We start from the raw sequence: 21,824 nt of genomic DNA, 5'->3' as shown, positions 1-21,824 counted from the left end.
TTTTTGTCATCCTTTCAAGCATAATCATACACCTCTGTATTGACCAAAAAAGAGAGGGGAGCCCATATTTACATTCTGATCTAGGAGACAAGTTGCTGACCGGTAATATCTGCCTCCAAAGAACTTTGGATGGTATTTCTCATTCTATAGACGGATGATAGCCATAAAATCTGCATGCTAGTACAGCTCTACTTATGCCAATCAAACAACTTTTTTCTTTGTTGGAGCAAAGTTAATCAATTACCATAACTGATGTGTAGTTGGTTACAGGGAACCATGCAGAGGGCCTTCTTGGTAGCAGCGTCTGCCCCATGGATGTCGAGGAAATAAGTAACTATGTAACCTTCAGAAGGAATCTGAACAGGGAAGTTTTTAATGTTGAATGTTTCATTATGTTTTTGTATATGCTGGAAACCGCACTGAGTGCTTGGGGCAACCCACTTAGATGGACGGGGTACAAATAATAAAATTATTATTATATTGAAGTGGAGAGTCTGACAGTCCCCCACAACAACTTTTGGGAAGGGGGTCACAGTGTGTGGGGAGGGCGGAACATTGGCCAGCCCAATCCCACAAGTGCATCACCACTTGCAGTGGTTAGAGTTGAAGCCATAATGCTTATGGGAGCCAGTGTGGTGTAGTGGTTAGGAGCGGTAGACTCATAATCTGGTGAACCGGGTTCGCATCTCCGCTCCTCCACATGCAGCTCCTGGGTGACCTTGGGCTAGTCACACTTCTTTGAAGTCTCTCAGCCCCACTCACCTCACAGAGTGTTTGCTGTGGGGGAGGAAGGGAAAGGAGAATGTTAGCCGCTTTGAGACTCCTTCGGGTAGTGATAAAGCGGGATATCAAATCCAAACTCTTCTTCTTATTATTATTGTGCTCATCTCTTTTTACACTATCTTATAGATCACCACTCTTTATATTAAAATATAATCAGAATTCCTTTGGCTGCTTGGCCATCCGGCAGGGTACTAAAGTAAACAACCTCCACCCCCTTTGCTGGCTGGCTATATGTCAGCTTGAAAAGGTTGCTCTTAAATGTATTGATCCCACTCAGCTAAGTTTCACACCACCTTTAAAAGGGATACACTAGAGCAAGCAAAAATCAATCCAGCATCTTCCTCTTTGTTGGCACGGCTGATCGGTGATTCTCTGCGCTCCTGCATAAAATTGCTTCTGAATTTCAGAGCCAAATGGAATAGCCCATCAAGAGGAGATTGCAGATGGTCAATGTCAGGGCTTCTCTTTAGGAAGTGTTGTGGCGGTGATGGGGAAAGAAAGCACCCCTTGTCAGCACAGTCGCTTAAATAAGGCAGAGTCCAGAGAGAAAGTAAATCCTTCTAACACTTTGCTGAGGAAAGCTGAATAAACACGGTAAAAATCTGAAGAGAAAGGAAGAGACAGGTGTAGGCTTTCTTTCTTCAGGCCTTGCAGAGTGGCCTTCGACCAAAAACACAGATGAAAAGCTGTAGGTTAAACCAGCCTCATATAACCAGCATGCCTGCACCTAATTAATGCAAGAAGGGGTTAATGCCATAGAGTTAGCTGTCCTGCCTGGCTTAGCCTATGGCGCTTCCCCTCACCTTTGGAGGAAATGAGCAATCGTCTTTGTTCCCTCACCTGAAGGTTGGCATATGAGGAGCTCTGGACTGCTCCCACCAGCTGCATGGCCTTACCCAGCCTCTATTGTTTCAGATAACAATGAAGTCTAAAACAAGCATTTTCCTATATCAATAGTTTAGGAACTTTTACTATATTGTAATCAAGCAATGTTTTACTACCTGTGTGTCTTTTGCTGACTGCTGTATGGAAAATCACATGACTTAGACCTTTGGAGAGTTTGTAAGTAAACTATTTTTATAATTTACTGAATGTGTTTTTTTCTATGCTGGGGTATGTGGGAAGCTTTGGAATGAGATTTTAAAGTGGGATAGTTTGGAACTCACTGGAAAGGGCACATTTAAGATTTTACAGCCTATATTGTCATGCTTTTATTTGCTGCATGTTTTGCTATTTTAAATCTCTGCTGGGGTTCTCTCACCAAAGAGTACTTGCCCCAAACCTGAAACTTGACAGCCAAGGATTTTCTAACAAAAGCTCCTGCAGAACTACACAGCCAGTCGGGGGCTTGTGCTAAATCAGCAAACATCATGTCACTATGTCTTGTTGCTATGCAACATGGCTAACCCACCCATCCCAGCTGTTCTTCGTTAGCTGACACCAGAATTAACACTTAAGTTACAAACTGAATGAGCCCTGCTGTTGTACTTCCAACACTCCTTTTTTTTATTTTGATCATGGAATGATTCCCCAGGAGTATCTAAATATCTGGGTAGCTCACTGATTCTACACACTGAGTAACTGGTGTTTGGTTTAGACATAAGACAAGCCTATGCAATAGCTCTGTACTTCACTTTTTGACTGTTAATATTATTGTGGTAGTTATTGAATGGTATAAAATGTGATGGGGGGAGCTTGCAATTTAATCTTGAATATTTTAACCTTTCCTTTGAATGTTGCCTCCTGCAGAGTGGTTTAACAATCCCACTTCAGAGGGGAACTCTAGGAATTGTAGCCCTGGGAGAGAAATAGGGGGTCTCCAAACAACTCTCAGTATCCTGAACAAACTACAGCTCCCAGAATCCTTTGGGGGGAAGCCTTGACTGTTTAATGTGGTACTGCTTTAAATGTATGGTGTGAATATAGCCCTGGTTTCCTTTTGCACATGAACTTCACACAGTCTTTCTGCATAGCTGCTCAGAACAAAAATGAAATTCAGCAGAATGCCACATAACAGGCATCTCCAAACTCGGCCCTCCAGATGTTTTGGGACTACAACTCCCATCATCCCTAGCTAACAGGACCAGTGGTCAGGGATGATGGGAACTGTAGTCCCAAAACAGCTGGAGGGCTGAGTTTGGGGATGCCTGCCACATAATCTTATGTGCTTGTACTTTGGTGTACTTCAGCATACTCCCATGATACAGATGCATGAGGTAAGCCGCAGTAATGATGATGATGATGATGATGATGATATTTGTATGTTGCCCATCTTACTGGGTTTCACCAGCCACCCTGGGCAACTCCCAGTGGAATATTAAAAACACTATAAAACATCAAACATTAAAAACTTCCCTAAACAGGGCTGCCTTCAGGTGTCTTCTAAAAGCCAGATACAGTGGTACCTCTGGTTACATACGCTTCAGGTTACAGACTCCGCTAACCCAGAAATAGTAGCTCGGGTTAAGAACTTTGCTTCAGCATGAGAACAGAAATTGCGCGGCGGCAGCAGGAGGAGGCCCCATGAGCTAAAGTGGTACCTCAGGTTAAGAACAGTTTCAGGTTAATAACGGACCTCCAGAACGAAGTAAGTTCTTAACCCGAGGTACCACTGTAGTTGTTTATTTCCCTGACATCTGACAGGAGGGCGTTCTACAATGCATAGCATTTAATTCAACATTTGTTCTAAATTCCAGTGGCTACAACGAGTGCTTTTTCTGGGGGGACGCAGGGGGATGCATACCCCTAAACATTTTGTGAATCTAATGGGAGATTCATCAGTTCCGTTGCTACCCACGATGGCAGCCTCATTTCCTGTCACGGTGTTTCCTGAGTCTCAGATGGAATGAGATTACCCCTAAACATTTTTTAAAAAAGAAAAAAAGCACTGGCTAAAACGATAGCTTGCATGAAATATTGTTAATGGGACATTGGCCTGGTAATAGATATTATCAAGACAGCCAGTGTGATTAAGTGGCTATCAATTGCTGCTAGTCATTAGGCCTGTGTATTGCCTCTGTTATGGGAGGCAGTGTACCACTGAATGCTGGGAACCACAGGTGGAGAGAGTGCTGTTGTGCTCAGATTCTGCTTGTGGGCTTCCCATTGGCACTGCAAGAACAGGATGGACTAGATGCTCTTCTTATATTCTTATCTCACAGGCCTCTTGTGAGGATCACGTGGAATAATGCTTTCTCCTGCTCTTCTGTTCCCCCATGACCGTCAACAGTACAAGGAAGAGCAGGAAGCTAGGGCAGTTATTTCCATCCTTGTAGCAGCAAAAGCGAGAGGTTGCTGTGAGGGTGAGTGAATGATGGTGTCAGTCAATCTCTTCTTGCCAAAAGTAAGGACCAGGACTGGGAGTCTCCTTTTGCCTGTAGGGGCCTTTGAGTCAGAGGGAGCCACTACAGGCATAGAGAGGCTTCAGTGCACACAGACCCAATACATAAACTCACTGTGATCAAGGGATTGGAAATGTTTGTTTGTGGGGAAGCCTAACAGACGGAAAGCAAAGGAGAGTTTAAGCCAATTTCTTTTAACAGTCAGCAAATTTGGAAGTCAAAATATAGGCGTTCTGATGAGTCCAATCCACTTGGGCTTTGATTTAAGGTGTAACTGGAAATGCTTCAGCAGTAATTTGCATCTTCCTAGCACTTAGGTTTATGCATATTTAATGATGACGTTGAATAATTTTGAATCATCCTGGATCGACAGCACACGCCTCTACTTTCTGCAGGCAAGCTCTAAATAACCCAGAAATGCTTGTGTTTATGGGGGAGGGGGGGAGTCACCGGGAGACCATGGCTGGTCCGGTCAAAACAAGGTGCCAAGAAGGTGCTGCATGTGAATAGTTTCTAATGTGGAGGCAGCAGCCACAAGAAGCAATTCAAAGTGGGGTGTGTGTGGTCCACTTGTGGTGTCGGTGGCAGGGCAGAGCTGCACTACCAACACCAGAATGGCTGTTACTGATTTTGATAAGGATGGTTTCCACCAATGGGAAGCCCCATCCAGGTAAACAGCAGCAACACCTATGTTGGGAAGCTGGCTCTGCGACTACGTCAAACCACTTGCCTCAATACTGGTGTGGTACAGGGAGCACGTGTGTAGAAAGGGGAAGAGGGGGTGCTCAGCATATCCGATTACATTTGAGCAAAAAAAGCGGCTCAGATTCAGGAAACCCAGATCACTGAAACAATTACTAATAACATTTGGCATCCCACATGGCACACAGAAAACATAGAGCCTCAAGAACATTGGCTATTGGATTTCCAACGGCATTTTGCAACATAGCACACCTGCCATTGCAGAGGAATTTGCCATTTGATTGTTCCAATCACGTTTCCTGTTGGCAGTATTCAGCTTTGGCCTGCAATGATTTTTGTGTTTGATTTGTGTTCTCCAGGTGACATACAGAGGATTTCTTATTTAGCAGGTATTGCTGAAGCTTTTGCAGTGTGGTGCTAGTAAATGTATGGGCTGCTTTGCTTTCTCATTATGAGATTTATTTTACAGATCAACCATCAGATTACTTTCTTTTTTTCCAAAATAGTCAATAATTTATAAGGAAGAGGCTTATAACGGGGCTGCTGTGTTCAGCTGATCAGTAGTTAGATTAAGGAATTTAAAACACTTAAGAGTGACAATTATTAGGCAGGAGATTGTGTGGGGCAGTGCTCCTGTTTAGGTTGCCAGCCAGCCGATCACACTGTGCTTCAGCATGTTCCTTCCCGCCACCCCAATCGTCTTTCCCACAACAACCAATCAGCATTCCATGCCCATTGAGCATGCTCAGTCAGCATGGGGTTTTATTTGTCCCCACCCCAATTAGGTAAAGGTAAAGGGACCCCTGACCATTAGGTCCAGTCGTGGCTGACTTTGGGGTTGTGGCGCTCATCTCACTTTATTGGCCAAGGGAGCCGGCGTACAGCTTCCGGGTCATGTGGCCAGCATGACTAAGCCGCTTCTGGCAAACCAGAGCAGCACATGGAAACGCCGTTTATCTTCCCGCCGGAGCAGTACCTATTTATCTACTTGCACTTTGACGTGCTTTTGAACTGCTAGGTTGGCAGGAGCAGGGACCGAGCAACAGGAACTCACCCCGTCATGGGGATTTGAACCGCTGCCCTTCTGATCGGCAAGTCCTAGGCTCTGTGGTTTAACCCACAGCGCCACCCGCATCCCCCACCCACATTAGCTTTTCTCTAAAAGTGTGTGTGTGTGTGTGCGTGCACACAGGCGTGCAAGACTTCAGGTTCCCCATAGCTTGCTGATACCTCCTTCTATGGGCTTCATAAGGACCCCTACTTGGAAAATTACTTTAATATTAGTATGTAGGATACATATATTTATAAAGATTGCAGGTAGCATGTACCATATTGAATGAGGCATCCCTCCTCTTCTCTCACATACCTAAATAAATCAACTATAGAACCTGCCAGCATTTCCCCAAGGGGAGAGGGGGGGTGGAAATACTGCTGGCAACCTAAAGTCCATTATTCACAGCCACACAGGACTTGGGAAATAATACATAACTGCCCACTCAAGCAACTGCTACCATTTCATGAAAAGGTTCAAATAAACATGTTCCCTTTTATGTGTTAGCTTTTATGTGGCCACAGGTATTCACATTTTGAACCCAAAGCATGAACATCAGTTTTTTATTTTGTCTCGACTCTACCTGAAAACAACATGCAGCGTGAGTCCCTTTTCTAAGGCACATGCGCATTTTGAAACAAAAATATTTCGCTCTTCTGACTGAGCATAGATAATAACATCTTCCAGTTTGAACTGCCAGCACTTCACTCCACCCTGCCCCCAAGAACACATTTGCAAAATCAATCATTCCTTCCTTTTGTATTTCGCTTGCAATAACTCGGATGGAAATGACCTAAAACATCCTTGGTGATGATTCCTTTCTCGATGATTAGGAGTGCTTCACCCTCCCCAAGAAAGCCACATTGTCGGCTTATAATTATTCCAGCAGTCCCTCTTGGCTCCGTTTGGTATGGATCTTAGATCAATGGCTTCTGGTCTGCAACAGCTCTGCAGAACTCCACTGCCAAGAAACCTCCACCTTCATCAGGAATCCAGACTGCAAATTGTCAGTAATCACAGTGGAAAGCTACATTTAGGCTCCCACTTTCCCATAAGCTCTCTGCAGCCCCTTCCATTCTAAAATTCGTATGTTAGCATCAGACAGGCCTCAAAAATATGTCTCGTCATAGGGAAAGGGCGCGGGGAATGAAGAAATTGGTTCCGCCCCCCCATCCTCAGATATATGGCTCACCCGTTTAATTTATAGTCTTGTCCGTTTTTTTCTCTCTCCAGCGGACAAAATATTTAGCCCCTGAAATCTCCCTCCCTCCTGCCCTTCTCTCTCTCCTCTTAGAAAAATGCCTATCATGACAGGTATATGTCTGTGTTGCAGAAGGTCACATCTGTGGTCCTCCAGATGTCATCGGACTCCAAACTCCTATCAGCCCCAGCCAGTGTAGTCAAGGGCCAGTGGGGGTTGTTCCAACAACATCAGGAGCACCACAGATTCCCTGTCCTCTGGCCTACTCTGACTACCACTAGCTCTCTAGGGTTTCATGCATCTATCTTTGCCATCACCACTTGAGACCCTTAAGCGCAGATCCCTGGGATCGAACCAGCGATCTTCTATATGCCAGGCATAGTGATGGATGATTTTCTACCAGCAGTTTGGTACCCTGCACTGCTCGGGAATTCAGGTGAGGAAACCCCAAATTCTGTGCCATTTTGAAAACCGTGGTGAAAACCAGTGCAGTTTTGAAAAGTTCAGTTCACCATCTTGATTCAAAATGGTGTCCAGTTGTATCCAAACAAAGAGGAAAACGTGCTTCTTGTTCTCCTTGATCACTTTCTTTAATTTTCTAGCATTTCTTGAAAGGCAAGTGTCACCTTATTTTACAATCAGCAATCAATTTCCCCCCTTTCTTTTATCATTTATGGGGAGCAGGGCAAAGATGCTAATAATAATGCAGAATTGCTCTGCCTACTTTTGCAAGAAGCTCACAATTCTCTTTATCCTCAAAACTGGAAGAAAGCACCTGATGGCATAACTGCAACATCTCAGCCACCAATACCATTTATTTTCACTACACTCTTGCTAACATCTACTTGATTTAAGACATTCATAGGTAAAGGTGTCTGAGTAAGACACAGCAATGTGAATTGGAACATAGAAGGGTGTTTACTTCTCACTGTTTACAGTGGTACATATATTTATCCAAATGTTGTGTGGGACATTCAGAAAACTAGGAGCTATAAAAAAGGGGTGTGTGGATTAAATTTGGATGACAAAATCAGTCTGATTTGGAAATAGGACTTGCCAAAAGCAAAGCAGGATCCTTCTAAATTGTTGCAAATGGAACTGAGGTCTCCAAGGCAATTCATAGTTATTTTGAGATTCAGACTTTAAAATAAATGTGCAGTCAATGTATCTGCAAAAATTGACAATATCATCTCTTCCATTCATTCCTCTCACCTCACCTTCCCCATGCCTCTCAGGTCAAATAACCGCTGCTGGAAAATTCTAAAACAGTGGGACAAAACTGACCATAGAGCCTAGTATTTTTATAATAGGTTCATAAGAGAAAAACTGTATCTATTTATAGAAAACAAAACTAAGAAATTCTCATTAATAACACTTTCTTTGGCTGCGTCCCAAGGAGAAAGAGTACAGACTCCTTGTATCTTTAAAATATATTTAATCAACACTCACATTGGTAATAAACAGATTTGTGATATTGAGCTGACGGTGTTTTAGCAGATGACTCAGTCTTTTTAATTATAGCCTCCAAATGTATATTAGAACCAGGGCTGAATGCAATCCCTGTGAGAAATGTCATTGGCATTATCAAAACTCCCCATAGTTTCCCCTCAAACATTCTCTGACATTCACCCTAAGTAGGAATCTCTAAATCAGCCTCACATTCTTTTTAGGCAAAATCAATGCTATTGACAACACTAATCAGAAGATGGTGAGAATATGCCTGTGTCTGTTTGTACTATGGATGGGGGAGAAATCTGGTTCAGTTGATGTTTAAAGGTGAATCTACCTCATTCTCACTTTCTAAAACAACACACAAATCAAAACATAGCCATCCTTTTAATTTGCACATGTACAAATTTTGGTAAAGTATTGTGTTTTTATGTTATGCTTTATGCTCTTAAATTTTTCGGATTCACTTGTAGTAGTCGTAATAGTAATGTCCCATTGATTTCACTGCATTTAAGCATGACTAAGATTGGATCAAACTCTATGTGGCCAATAGCTTTTTCAAACCAGCTTGCCTTAGTGGTGGCACACAAAAGAGAGATTATCTAGGTGGGTACTGTGTATGTTGGTGTGCTAATGTTGTAAAGGTAAGGTAAAGGACCTCTGGATGGTTTAGTTCAGTCGAATTTGATTATGGGGTGTGCTTTCTGGCTGAGGGAGCCAGCGTTTGTCTGTAGGCAGCTTCCGGGTCATGTTCGAATCCGCACGACGGGGTGAGCTCCCATTGCTTTTACCCAGTTTCTGCTAATGTTGTATGTATGAGGATGAAGGCAAAGCCAGCCAGGTGGAATGCTGTATACTCATTTTCCTTCATGCCTGGCAGTGTCATGTTTAAATCAGGTGTGAGCTCTTTGGATACTCAAAACAAACAAATGCCTGAACTTACCATTAAGGTCTTTCAAGATCTGAAATTATTTCCATATGTATATTCATTATAATTGATTTGATTGATTTTCGCTGTTTTATTGTAGCTTTTCATATTTTTATGCCGTCTCCTACTATTTATTGTTTTGCACATTGATTTTTATGTTTCAATAAGGTCTGTAATTTGCAAGCCGCTTTTGAATTTTTTTTTATCAAATTCAAAGCAGGAATATTTCAGTATTCTATTGTAATAATGAACAAATATGTTACGCAAGTTGGGGTGTTTCTTGTCATCTGGGCAGCCCAGGACCTCCATACGCGCTGCCCAGGCTTGCACCCCAGAGAGGTCACTTTGGGGCTGGCAACACAGAGGTTTGACTTCAGCCCTGGAGGGACAGTGGTCTCTCGAGATGGATGAATGCTAGTGACAACAATAATCAGCACATCCAGAACATAGGAAGATGCACTGTAAAGAGTGAGATGTAGCAGTCCATGTAGCTCAGTCTTGTCTGCACTGATTGTGGCTCTCTAGGATTTCAGAAGGAAGTCTCTCTCAACCCTACTTGGAGATGCTGAGGTCTGAACTGAGGACCCTCCTGCCTGTATGAACACCACAGCACATTTGAGACACATTTGTGTCTTTGTAGATCTCTATGTTTGCTTCATCCACAGTGCATTACTAGGCATATTGATGCATTTTATGGTTCTTCTTCTGAGCTGGCTTGAAGGGTAAAGGTAAAGGGGTAAAGGGACCCCTGACCATTAGGTCCAGTCGCGGATGACTCTGGGGTTGCAGCACTCATCTCACTTTATTGGCGTACAGGTCATGTGGCCAGCATGACTAAGCCGCTTCTGGTGAACCAGAGCAGTACATAGAAACGCCGTTTACCTTCCCACCAGAGCGGTACCTATTTATCTACTTGCACTTTGACATGCTTTTGAACTGCTAGGTTGGCAGGAGCAGGGACTGAGCAACGGGAGCTCACCCCATCGTGAGGATTTGAACCGCTGACCTTCTGATCGGCAAGCCCTAGGCTCTGTGGTTTAGCCCACAGCGCCACCCACTTGAACTTTTTCTAAAAAGAAAAAAGCAGGGCAGAATTGTTTTGAATAAGCATTTCCTTGGCAGTAAGTCCTTCTGCGCTCGGTGAGACATGCTCCCAGGTACGTGTGTATAGGGATACAGCCTCACTCTGGGGTTTGTGCCATGTCTGGAGAATGGCAGAAACGGCTGCAGACTACCCAGACCCTCTCTGCATTGTGAAATATTTATTGCTGTAGTGTATTTTAGATACTGACAAGTGTACAATGCGGAAAGGCTGCCATGGAATGTATGCACGCCATTTTAAAAAGAAGCAGCGGAAACATGGATGCACATCTTATTCCTCGAAGATGCAGCTTCTTAAAACCATCAGTGTCCATGTAAGCTCAGAACAGACCTAATATGCATGTTGCTTTTCAGCGGATAACAATTTCATACCTTTAATACAATGTGCCAACAATCACATACCTTTCAACACAATGTGCATATTAAAATGGGTCGGTGGGTTAAACAGCAGCTGCTGTCCAAGTGCAGCTTTCATTGTGTCTCTTGATTCAACTCTAGCAAACTTGCAGCATCAACTGACTGAACGGAAAGGGGGGAAAGAAACAGTCCAAAATGCAGAACTTGGCTGCCTTTTGGGTTTCTGATAAATTGTTGATGAGGTGCCTTTCCCTGTTTCCATCAAGAGCTGCTCTTGCAGCAGGGACCATGTGTGAGCCGGCATGCAATTTCCCCTCTCTCCCCAGAGATGAGAATGTGCCGCAGTTTACTTTGCTTGGGTTGCACTGCAGTGTGATCTATTTTCTTAAGACAGGCACTAGGTGGATCTGTGTTTCGTGCTACAAAGCAGCTGTCTCTCCACAATAGAGGTGTGTGAGAGAGAATCTTTTTTTGTTTTTAAGGGTACCTGCATCACTTCAATAAAGCTGTGTGCTAAAAGAAGGAAAGCAGCAATGTGCTCCCATCATTTCTCTCCTGAACGTGTTGTTAATAATGCAGAGGTTTGCCAGCCATTATTAATTCTTGTACTGCAGTCTTTGCTACAGTGAGATTTCTCCTAATGTACTTCAGAGGTAGATAATTTTTTTTCCTGGATGCATTCTGCAATGAGAGCAATTTAGTTGTTTCTAGGGTATGCAACAACCAATACACCTGGGCCCTTGGTGGTTGGCTTTTAGAGGTATTCTGTGTTATTTTTATCTGGTACAACCCTCGGCTTGCATATAATATCCCAACTTACTGCCACTTTAGCACATTGTGGTCTGCTTTTGCACTGACGCATGGAAAAATTGTGCATCTTCTCTCCAGCAATTATAGACAAAGCTTCATGTGCAAAATGCCTAACGTGCTCCAAAGAAGATCTCGACAAGAGGCAAAATAATATTAGGAATTCCCCCCATCCCAGACACTATTGTCTGCAGACTAGGTGTGGGACAATATGTCAGTGTGGAGGCTGGTCATTTAAGGTGAGTGGTGCACCACCCCACCAACCTTAGTCGGCCTTCAGTCAGCCCACACCCATCTGCCTGTCGACATGCAGAGGGCTGGGAGGCCAGCTTGCTAGCCCCAGCTGGGCTGTCGCCTTCCAGTCATCCCGCTGCAAAGACCATCGGCCTCTGCTCTGACGTAAATCAGGGACCCGGGCTTCAAAGCCAGGACACACTATCAGCAGATTGCGCTGAGCACACAGAATAGGCGTGAGGCTTGTGAAAGCATACTACAACTACAGATTTATTAATCATAAATCAGGACAAAGAAACATGTCGTCTCTCTCTTCGTCTTTCTCAGCAAGAACGGGAAAAGCAAAAGCTATACACACAATGGAAGTTCCCAGCAAGCTGTGCTGGAATGTAAAAAGACATGTGACATGCAACAGTTCCACACATCTGCTTCTTAAGGTGGAATGGAAATCTCAACACTGCCTTTTTACTTACAACCAGCACATTGAGGTGGCCCTGACCCTTCCTCCTCCATCTCAATTTTGCTCTCCCTCAGCAGGGAGGAGGATGGGAACAAAACCAGAATTAGTTGGCTCCACCTGTCGTTGGCTCTGTAACCACCTACTGATGGACTCCCTTCCTTCTGCCCTACCAGTCCCCATGGGCATGAGGCACCACTGTAGCAAGCCGCTGAAAATCAGCGTCTAGGATTGTGCTGAGCCAGAGGCAGACATCAACAATGGTATGGAGGATGCAACCTGGAATCAGCCATGGTTCTGCCACTAGACTGATGATCTTGAAAGATAACACTCACATGAAATGTTACAGGGACTCTGGGTGGCGAATGCAGCTTTCTCCCTCCATCATCTACATTGTATGTGATTTTTCACCCAAGGCAACAGGCAGGTAAGAGAAGCAGTGGTCAGCTATCAAAGCACAGTAAAAGGCAGTTGGAAGAGAAGGAGTGTGATGTGAGAAAAGGGGTGGAAACATACTGAGGAAGGTATAAAGGGCTGGTGGAGAAATCTCTCTGATCTAGAAATGTATTTGTGAGCAGAACTCTAAAGCAGCAAACCCAAACGACAATATGAGTTTGGCAATCCAGTTTGTGCATCAGTGGGCTCTTTGGCATCCAGGTCATAGGAGGAATTACATGGTGGAGCATATGTGGAAAAGTGGTGGGAACGATTAGGAAAGATGTAGCATAAAATTACCCTGTGCTGACAGAATTCTAGTAACTGTGCAGTGCTCCAACGCCATGCTTCAGCTTTGACAGGCATCGAGAAAGTCCACACAGTTTGTTTGAAATTCCTCACTGCGAGAAGGCAAGTTACAGGGAACCAGGCAGAGGGCCTTCTTGGTAGTGGCACCCGCCCTGTGGAACACCCTCTCACCAGATGTTAAAGAGAACAACTACCAGACTTTTAGAAGACATCTGAAGGCAGCCCTATTTGGAGAAGCTTTTAATGTTTGACGGACAACTGCATTTTAATATTTTGTTGGAAGCTGCCCAGAGTGGCTGGGGAAACCCAGCCAGATGGGCAGGGTATAAATAATATGTTGTTGTTGTTGTTGTTGTTGTTGTTGTTGTGATGGCCAGAGCGAGCTTGGGAGCCTCAAATGGCTTGCAAGGACATTTCTCAAGTGTGGCTCTCAGTCAGCTCAGCTCTTGGAAGTTGTTTAACAACTGCCATGGCCTTGACCTGTGCCTTTTCCCAGCCACTCCCTGAGATCAAGGCAGCTCCTCAGAAATATATGCCAGGGTTGCTGCCAACATCCTTTTTTGGACAATGCAAGTCAAGAGCTCAGGGGCAGAGTAATGGGAAAGAAGGAAGGAACTGTTAACTAGCAAGAGAATAGGAGTGATGGGGAAAAGGGAAAAGTAGCTGGGAGAAAACAGTGCTCAGGAGAACATTCACTGCCCTCGGAAAGTATTGGCTATCCAATGATTGAATACGGGGGAACTTTGTAATGGCATTTGTGTGGGTAATGAATCGAATCTTCTCCATGTAAAACAAGCTGACAATGGCTGTTCATTACATTTTAAGACAACAGAGACACAAAATGAATCTGCATTATGATAAAAATTATTAGCTTTATTCTTTTGGCTTGTTAGTAATGTAGTTTGATAGTTATTTATGCTAAAATAGTCTTCTACATGCAGTTCATCAATATAGATTACTAGTCAATAGCAAAAGTAAAAGAGTAAGTTTCGCTTTTTCCCTCTGTAAGAAACCAACAAAACAAAACAAAAAATGTCCTGATAACGATTTGATTCTAGTATTACTGTTTTGTTCTTGTGGAAGGAGGAGATGAAATTACAGACTGTGGGTCCCATGCAGGACAGTTCAAATACAGCACGGATAAAAAATGAGTTATCTATGAAGAAATACTGCAACAGATGGAGTAGTCGATAAATTATAAGATCAAAATGACTGATCAAAGCAATGTCACAAGGAAAAAACAATCATTTACTCTTTTTGTCAGTTACAAAGATCAGGCGATTCATGGTCCCCTTGTAATGTGAAATTATTTCATCTACCACATTGTTCAATTTTTCTCCTTACATGACCCACTGAAGAAGAGGTAACAAGGGGACAGGTAAGGAAGAAGTCAAACTTGTTTGCACCTGTTAAATGTTGTACTGTGGTGATATAAAACAAATTGTCTAATAAATACATAAATAAATAAGAAAGTGATTATTGCAGTCACAAATCCTATTATAACTGCAAACTGGCAACATAAAGCAAGGTGACTTTGAGAATATAAAAAGGTTATATAAATGTATATTTTTAAACCAATTAAGGCTGCCATCCACACTTAGCCGGGAGCATGTCCAGCTGAAAACTGCTTCTGAGTAGACACGTAAAGTATTGCACTTGTTTACAGCACATCTTTATAGAAACGATTTTGCATCACATGACTGTCATTAAAAAGGACACTTTTAAGCGGCATCAGGTTGTCGCTAACTTAAAACAAAACTCTTGTCTCTACAATGGATTGATTTCTGCCACTGATGCATGATTTCCTATGCTAGGACACAGGAAAGAGTACCAGAATACAATCTTCTTCTGAAAGCCCTGTGCAAGGCTGTATGTATTCTATACCAGCTCTAGATGCTGCACAAAATCAAACCTAAATTCTGTAGCCAATATATACTGCAGAACTTCATTGCCTTTGCACATGTCAACCACACTTCAAAGAACGGTATTTTAGAAGGATTTGGGATTTTTCTTTCTGCAAAAGACTGGAGAAGCAGTAGGCACAGAGAGAAAGAGGCAGGGGATGGCAAAGCATGATGACTTATATATCTGGGCCTCCAGGTGTTGTCGAACTACCATCAGCCTCAGCCAGGATAGCCAAGCGTCAGGGATGATGGGAGTTGCTGTCCATTGACATCTGGAGGGCCGCAGGTTCCCCAGCTCCTGGCTTATACTACCTGTAAGGAATACAGGTAAGGCTGCCACCTGATTAAAGAAATATTCAGTCAACTGTAAATTTTATTAGGGAAGTAATGAAGTGATCACATTTACGTGTGACTAAAGCAATAGGCCCAAAGCAAAACGCATACATTTGCTTTTAGAAGATGCCTGCAAGGTATGTGATTTGTAAGAGAGGCATTCCCTACTGTGTGACAGTGAATGGGGAAAGCTTCTTCTAAGGCGGTGCTTGCCATCTGCAGTTTGGGAGATTATTTGTAAATTACAGTAAAATAAAGTAAATTTGCCACCTGATTAACTGCAGGCACTTGTTGATGAAAATATTTTAAAGCAAAAAAGGAAAAGATGTGTTATGTTGGCCCATAAGAAAACAAACAAACAAACAAACTCCACAGTATGGCAATGCCTTTATTGGACCAACCAAAATATCACAGTAAGGAAGCTCTCCAGAACTCTTCATTGGGTAGGAGCGGGGGAAGAGAAAATCTGGCTTGCTGTTAAAGCTATAAAGTCTGCATTGTTGCGGACCCTGGGAGGAGGTAGCAAACTTCATAGATAAGGCTCTCCAAGGTGCCATGCAGGTTGCAAGTTACACCCAGGGATGCTGGGATGAAGAAACACAGTCGGACTCGCCATTTTTTTTTCTTTTGGAAAATATGCATTCCAGCTGTTCTCTATATCTGTCGATCAGTTAAGCTAACAGGTTCATATTATAGACCCGGGCTGCAGGGAATAAGCATCACCTAAGAGACAGCCAAATAAGGCACTGAAGCTCCACTCTCTGGCCATATTAAATTCACAACAACCGTTGCCCCCCACAATCCAGTGGACTATTTGGTTTTCAACAAGAGAGAAGGGTGGGGAGAGAAAAAGGCGAGGTCCTCAGCACACCTGGCTCTGACCCCAGTATCAGAGAGGATGCTTCCACTGCAAACCCACACTTGCACAGAATACACACAGCCCTTGCTTTATTATCCAACTGATAATGTCATAGAAAAGAATGTTAACAGCTGCTGGAAGATTGCACACTAAACAGAAGGCTCACATTTCTTGCAGTAAATGCTACCTGTGTTAAGGCAATCATTCCTCTCTCTTTTTTTTTCATAAACAAATGCTACTTTTCAAAAGCCCAAGGATTTATTTAAAAGGGCAAGCACTGATACACATAGTTTTGCACAGGAAAGAATACGGTTGTTTCAGGACAAAGCTAAGCAGCTACATATTTGAATATTCCCTCCAGTGCAGGACATTACAGAACAATGGAGGCCAGATTTTGTCTTGGCTTGTGGCTCCCCCTGGCTACAATTTCCTATCCTGGAGGAATTTCCTATCCTGGAGGAATTTAACATTTGGTTAGGATTCTTGGCTACGTTTGTCCGAAGCATAGCAATATAAGGCAAGTATAAAATTACCAACTTGTCCAGTTCAATGGATGAATTGTGGAATGTACTGGTTAAAATGCAATATTTCATGACAAAAGACAGGAGAGGAAGGGGAGGGGAAATCCACCCAACTACCCTAAAGTGTGTAGCAAAATTTCTAGCTGCACAAATGCAACTTCATCCTGGCATTTCAATCTGCAAATAGCTGAAACCTGATGTTAGGCTTCTCTTTTTGGTTATTTGCAAAAAAATTTCTCTATGCATGAGCTATAGAGTAGGGCATGGCTACATGCAAATCTCTTATCTGTATGTGAGAGATAATCAGGGTAAACTAACTTGCCAAATAAGCACCAGAGGGGTAGCCATGCTAGTCTACTGCAGGAAATACACGTAAGATTCTTGTGATGCCAAAAAAAATAAATAAAAATGAAATGAAACACTTTGTGAATCAGTTAATCTTTTAATGGTGGCATTATTAAACTTCATTTTTGTTTTTGCCAAATCAATTTTTAAGAAGAATATGTAAGTTAAAGAATATATATATTTTTAAAATCTAACCAAAATGACTACTGGACAAATATAAGCTACATGGACTGTGTAGATATTAAGTGCAGTTTTGAAAGCAAGCTTCCACCTATATTTTGTCATGATCAATCATATTATGCATGCATGTGCCTAGTTTCTGAGATAGAAACTAGGCACGTGCATACCTAGGAAGAGCATATTCCATGCCATATTTTAGAATATGCATAGCCCTATTCAGGCATTCAAACTGAGGTGTTCAGGGGTAATGTTTTGCACCAAATAAGCCTCCTGTCCTTCTGCAGGCTCAAACACAACTTGGAACCTTGAAAAATCAGGGTCCAAAAATGTACAAGAATCTCCACCAGCATAGGAGGCCCCCCCACCGCAGACAGTTGCCTTTAAACATGAGGAGGGCAATGGGGACACTCATTAAACCTTCCCCCTCCTCACATGTTAAATCCTTGGGATAAAGGCCTGAATAGGATGTATATGTATTCTGGGTTGATTCTGCCAATGGCACCCCTCTCTCCTTAGGGAGGAGGTGGATGGTAATTTCATATTCTGATCTACCATGTGGCTTTACCATATTTCACAGCAATTCCTGGAACCATTCTTCATCTGAAGAAGGAAAATATCACCTCAGCATTCCCTCTCTAGTATAAATGTGCATGCATGTGCGCGCACACAAACCAAAATTACATCAGAATAGTAGAGGTGGAGGAAGGGAAACTGGCCCAACTAGCCTACCCCAGCCAATGGTCAACGATGCCGAGAGCCACAGTTCAACAGCATCTGGAGTGCAACAAGTTGGTGAAGGCTGGGCCAAAACCATGAGAATCTCTCAGGAGCAGCCATTGAAGTTTTCGGAATTGACCAAACTAAACGATTTTGGAAAGGGGAAGCGACAGAGGGATCCTTAGAACTACCAGGTGAAAACAGTGCCTGGTGGCTTTCGATATTACTATCTCACCTGCAAGTTTCAGGCAGTTTAAATAAGCCAATGGCCTTATCTGTGAGATGCACTGGCTCCTTTCAAAGCGGAGGAGCCTGGAGTCAGCAGCAGCCAGTGAAGCAGTTCAATAGGCAAAATTACTGGTTAATTCTGCAGAGCAGAGCAAGGGTGAATTCCTATCCTCAGCTGTAAGTGCCAGGAAACAGCAAGCATCACAGCCAACACCATGGAAGTGGACAGTTGCAGTCTAGCAGCCCCACCAAAATCAGAGAGCACATGCCTTTATGGTGTTGGCTGCAATGCCTCAAGTTTTCCCCTAGGGATTATGGGTGAGGGTTGTACCCCTGTAGCAGCTGCTGGCTCTCTCTGGAGAACCACTTCATAGGCCACTTCTGCCTGGATCGGACCTTCCTTTGCAAAGATGCTTGTGCTTCCTCTCCAGCCTGCCAAGTGTTGGCCGATGCCATTCTCAGCTACTGCTTTCCACTTGGGCTTTTCTCCTGCCTTGCATCTCCTCCTCACTGCCCCTTCTGATTCCTTGTGTTGAGGAGCTGAGCACCTGTCGGTTGTTCAGAGGAGTCCCTCTGAGCTTTTCTTTTCATGCTGGAATTTTGAATTGTTCACCCTCCCGTTTCTTTTCTCACAATGGAGCTCTCTGGAGTAGACTAAGGTAGGCCAGATCAGGATTTGAATTTATTTCATAGAATCACAAAATTGTAGAGCTGGACTGGACCCACTAGGGTCATCTAGTTCAAGCTCCTGCACTGCAGGAATCTTTGGCCCAACGTGGGGCTCGATTTGATTAACAAATTTTTAGCAGTGGCCATTATTTGTTCTTGAGACAGAATTTGAGGACTGCATGGATTGTGGGAGGGTGTGTGTAACTTTTGACTAACCTTGTCCTTTTCTGCATATCTACAAAGGCAGGTTGATTTTTAAGCCCTATGCCATGTCTATGCAAGCACAGCCGATGCTTAACTTAATATCTAAACAGAACCTGGCACATACACAACGACATCCTTTAACCACGTTGACGCTTCTTCCTTTCTTCTGACTGTTCCGCCTACCTGACATGCCTCTTTAGAAAGTCATCTCTTTGCAGCAGACCCAGGGTTTTCTGCTAAATGCTTGTATTGGACCACACCCACAAGGAGTAGAAGTCCAAAATATCACATCCATATCCTAAGTTATAAAGGGTGGTGTGTTAGTGGGGGGGGGGAGGGAATGCATGTAAACAAATATATGAGAGGGAGCACCTCGCTCCTTTGCTCAACATATAATTAAACAGCGATTTGTAAACAGAAAAATGGCGGCACCAAGAGAAATTTGTCAAACAGGACACATGTGGCGACTGGGATGCACACAGTGGATACAATTACTTCAGCAGTGGTGGGTATTTTTTTTGTTATGATAGACACAATTATGGACGTGTCCTGACAGTTTGTAGCTATTTTGCACATCCATCTCCATCCGCGCCTCTTGGTTTGAAGCACAGCATTGTCCTCACAAGTCTGCTACCCTACTATTCAGCCAACAATAAGATGACGATTGCCTTATTTATGTTCAATGCTGGCCTTGGGTGCACAAGTGTACTATGTTGGATAACTGTAGAAACAGGCAGTTTGGCATACACTTCCAGCACAATCCCTATCAGTTATCAGTGGTAACTTCCTTATGCTGTAAACAAATTTGCTATAGACAGGATCACACACTTTCACTTTCGTTTTTACTTTTTGCTCTCCTTGTCATCTTTGTCTTTTTCTTCTTTTTCTGACTTTTCTTGTTCGTATTTGTCTGGCTTTGTCACACTGTCATATGAAGGTGGTGACGTGGTGGAGCAGCTCCTCTTCCTCGTTTCCAGGGGCAAGTTCAAACTCAACTTATCAGGGTCCATTTTGTTTTTGCCTTTGTCATATATGAATGAAGGTTTACGCACCGGGTTTGAGGCACGGTACCGCCTGTAGGCTCGCTGGATGACTTTAGCGGACTCCAGCTCCAGTTTCCGCCTCAGAGTAGTTGTAATGGGTTCGTAGGAGACTTTGGAAGGGTTGGCAGCCATAAACCGATCTTCCATTTGAACACGGAGAGCATCCATTTCATCACTTTCGCCCAAGACACGTTTCGTGAAAGCAAACAAGATGTCAAGGCAGTGAATTCTGTCGCCGCTGACGATGGGAAGATCCATTGCAATAAGCTGGAGGTGGTTTGGCTTTGGTATTAAAAGAGGCGGCTCCAGAGAAGCTGCAAAATCAAAGAGTTTGCAGTACTCTATAAATTGGGTTGCATCCGGATCAAACTTTTCCCAAACCTCATAGAACATCTCAAAATCGTCTTCGCCTAAAGGCTCAGCGCTTTCTTCTGTGGCAACGCTGAAGTTCTCCAGAATGACAGCAATGTACATGTTGACCACAACCAGAAATGAGATGATAATGTAGCTGACAAAGAAGAAAATCCCAACGGAAGGATTGCCACAGTCTCCTTTGGTTGTGCTTCCTGGGTGGACTTTTTCGGGGTCACAGTCTGGTGCATTGCTGTTGAGAATGGGAGCCAGCAAGCGATCCCAGCCCCCAGAGGTGGTGATTTGGAAGAGGCAGATCATGCTGTTGGCAAATGTTTCAAAGTTGAACATGTCATCAACCCCAACTTCCTTTTTCACATAGGCAAACTGGGACATTCCAAATATAGCGTAGATGAACATGACCAGGAAAAGGAGAAGACCGATGTTAAACAAGGCAGGGAGAGACATCATCAAGGCAAAAAGCAGAGTGCGGATCCCTTTAGCACCCTTGATGAGACGCAGGATGCGACCTATCCTGGCAAGTCGGATCACTCGGAACAAAGTGGGCGACACAAAGTATTTTTCAATGAGTTTGGACAGGAAAAGACCTGTTTTAAAAAATAGGGCAAACCATTTTATAATATTACATATTAATGTAATACACAATCACATCATTTTCAATCAGGGGCTGCAGTGTGAGGTGGAAATGGCAAATCACTATCCCCATGTTTTTTATTTTTACCTGGAATTGGCTTTAGTTCACGTATTGTGGTTATTTTCTGACTCAACTGTCTTGTGAAAGGTCAAGGAGAGAATGCTAGGCTAGGCTGACATTGGGATGTCTACAGCTCCTGCTGTCACTGGGATAATTAATTTTCTCTGTGTATACTATGGGATGGATTCAAAAATTCTATCCTGCTCACAGGATGTCCATGCTAGATGAAGGGGGTATGGGTAATTTTGCTGAAATTCTCCCCTGTGGCCACTGAACATCTGCTCTGGAAGGGTGAGGGAACCTTCAGACCTGTAAGGCAGGGTAACTGCAGGGGAACAGACAAACATGGTCCCCTATTTCTGCCAGTAGGAGCTCAAAGTCACCTCCACAAGCAGAGGAAGGCCTTGTAAGCCACCTTGGAAGGTTTTATATCCTGAAAGGTGGGATTTAAATAATAGTGATTTATGAAATAATACTCCTTTTTGAAACCTGCCTGACCTGGTGGTTATCACTGCACCTTGCAGGAACGAAGCTAATTGTTAACTGTATGAAGAAGTGTTTTTATTTTGCCCATTCTGACCCTGCTGCCAATCAATTTCA

The 21,824-nt window shown here is 43.4% G+C and overlaps 1 protein-coding gene across 1 annotated transcript in view; it reads right to left on the bottom strand.

The window, feature by feature from the left end:
• Positions 1–18,260: 18,260 nt before the first annotated feature.
• The window catches only part of LOC310744889 (sodium channel protein type 1 subunit alpha-like), a 45,110-nt gene continuing 41,546 nt past the window's right edge, over positions 18,261–21,824 (bottom strand). The window contains exon 24 of the mRNA XM_083576818.1: positions 18,261–21,117. Coding sequence (XP_083432944.1) covers positions 19,958–21,117 — 1,160 coding nt within the window. The 3' untranslated portion in view covers positions 18,261–19,957. The remainder of the gene's footprint in view (positions 21,118–21,824) is intronic.

The sequence above is a fragment of the Podarcis filfolensis genome (genome assembly GCF_964270895.1).
Source record: "Podarcis filfolensis genome assembly, chromosome: 1".
Taxonomy (NCBI): Eukaryota; Metazoa; Chordata; class Lepidosauria; order Squamata; family Lacertidae; genus Podarcis; species Podarcis filfolensis.
The sequence above is the reverse complement of the archived record's forward strand: the minus strand, read 5'-3'. Positions and strand labels throughout refer to the sequence as shown.